The sequence below is a fragment of the Callorhinchus milii genome, unplaced genomic scaffold, assembly GCF_018977255.1.
Source record: "Callorhinchus milii isolate IMCB2004 unplaced genomic scaffold, IMCB_Cmil_1.0 Scaffold2, whole genome shotgun sequence".
In the NCBI taxonomy this organism is placed as follows: Eukaryota; Metazoa; Chordata; class Chondrichthyes; order Chimaeriformes; family Callorhinchidae; genus Callorhinchus; species Callorhinchus milii.
Window position 1 is genome coordinate 86984463 of NW_024704743.1, and position 804 is coordinate 86985266.

Sequence of the window (804 nt, forward strand, 5' to 3'; positions counted from 1 at the left end):
ATTTAAAGTTTACAAACCAATAACACCAGTAGTTTTTTTTTCTCTCTCTCTCTCTCTCTCCCCCCCCCCTCCCCTCCCCCCCCCCCCCAAATTCCCTCAACACCGTTTTTTGGGGGTTAAAAAAAATAATAATAATTTAAAAAAAACAGCCATCACCATCACAACAGGTTTTTAAACAAAAAAAAACGTGTCCACAAATTGCTCGCTGGCACAACAGGACAGCAGAGCAGAGGCCTGACTGACTGACTGACTGACTGACTGTGCACTGCACTGTGTGTGTGTGTGTGTGTGTGTCACTGACCATCGTCGAGGACTGAACTTTCCAAATCACACAATAATAACGCACATGTCATCAGCAAACCGGGGGGGGGGGGGGGAGGGGGGTTGGTGTTTAAACTCACGTTTGATCTGCCTGGGGTTCCTCTGCTTTCGACGAGACATGGTCGGTCGGTCACTGCCAGCTGTTGCTATCAGGAAGGATCGATAGGCGTTAAGACATAAAGAGGGAGAGAGAGGGAGAGAGGGAGGGAGGGAGGGAGCGATGAGGAGGGGACACACACACACACACACAGATGCACCCCAGTGAGCGAGTGAGACACAGAGCAGAGAGGGAGGGAGGGAGGGAGGGGGGGGAGAGGGAGGGAAGGAGGGAGGGAGGAGGGGGAGAGGTGACTGGAGAAGTAGTGTCGCTGATGCACTCGCTGCTCTGAGGCTGTGGCTCCACTCACTCACTCACTCACTCACTGACTCTCTGCTGCTGCTGCTGGAGGTTCACTCTCAAAGCGCTTGCGCTCAGCCGCCGGC

General features: G+C 53.4%; 1 protein-coding gene across 1 annotated transcript in view; it reads right to left on the reverse strand.

Annotated features, from left to right (window-relative positions):
• zfpm2a (zinc finger protein, FOG family member 2a) overlaps positions 1 to 529 on the reverse strand; it is a 275950-nt gene extending 275421 nt beyond the window's left edge. Inside the window, exon 1 of the mRNA XM_042346925.1 lies at positions 402 to 529. Within this exon, the coding sequence (XP_042202859.1) occupies positions 402 to 441 (40 nt within the window). The 5' untranslated portion in view covers positions 442 to 529. The remainder of the gene's footprint in view (positions 1 to 401) is intronic.
• Between the last annotated feature and the right edge of the window lie 275 nt (positions 530 to 804).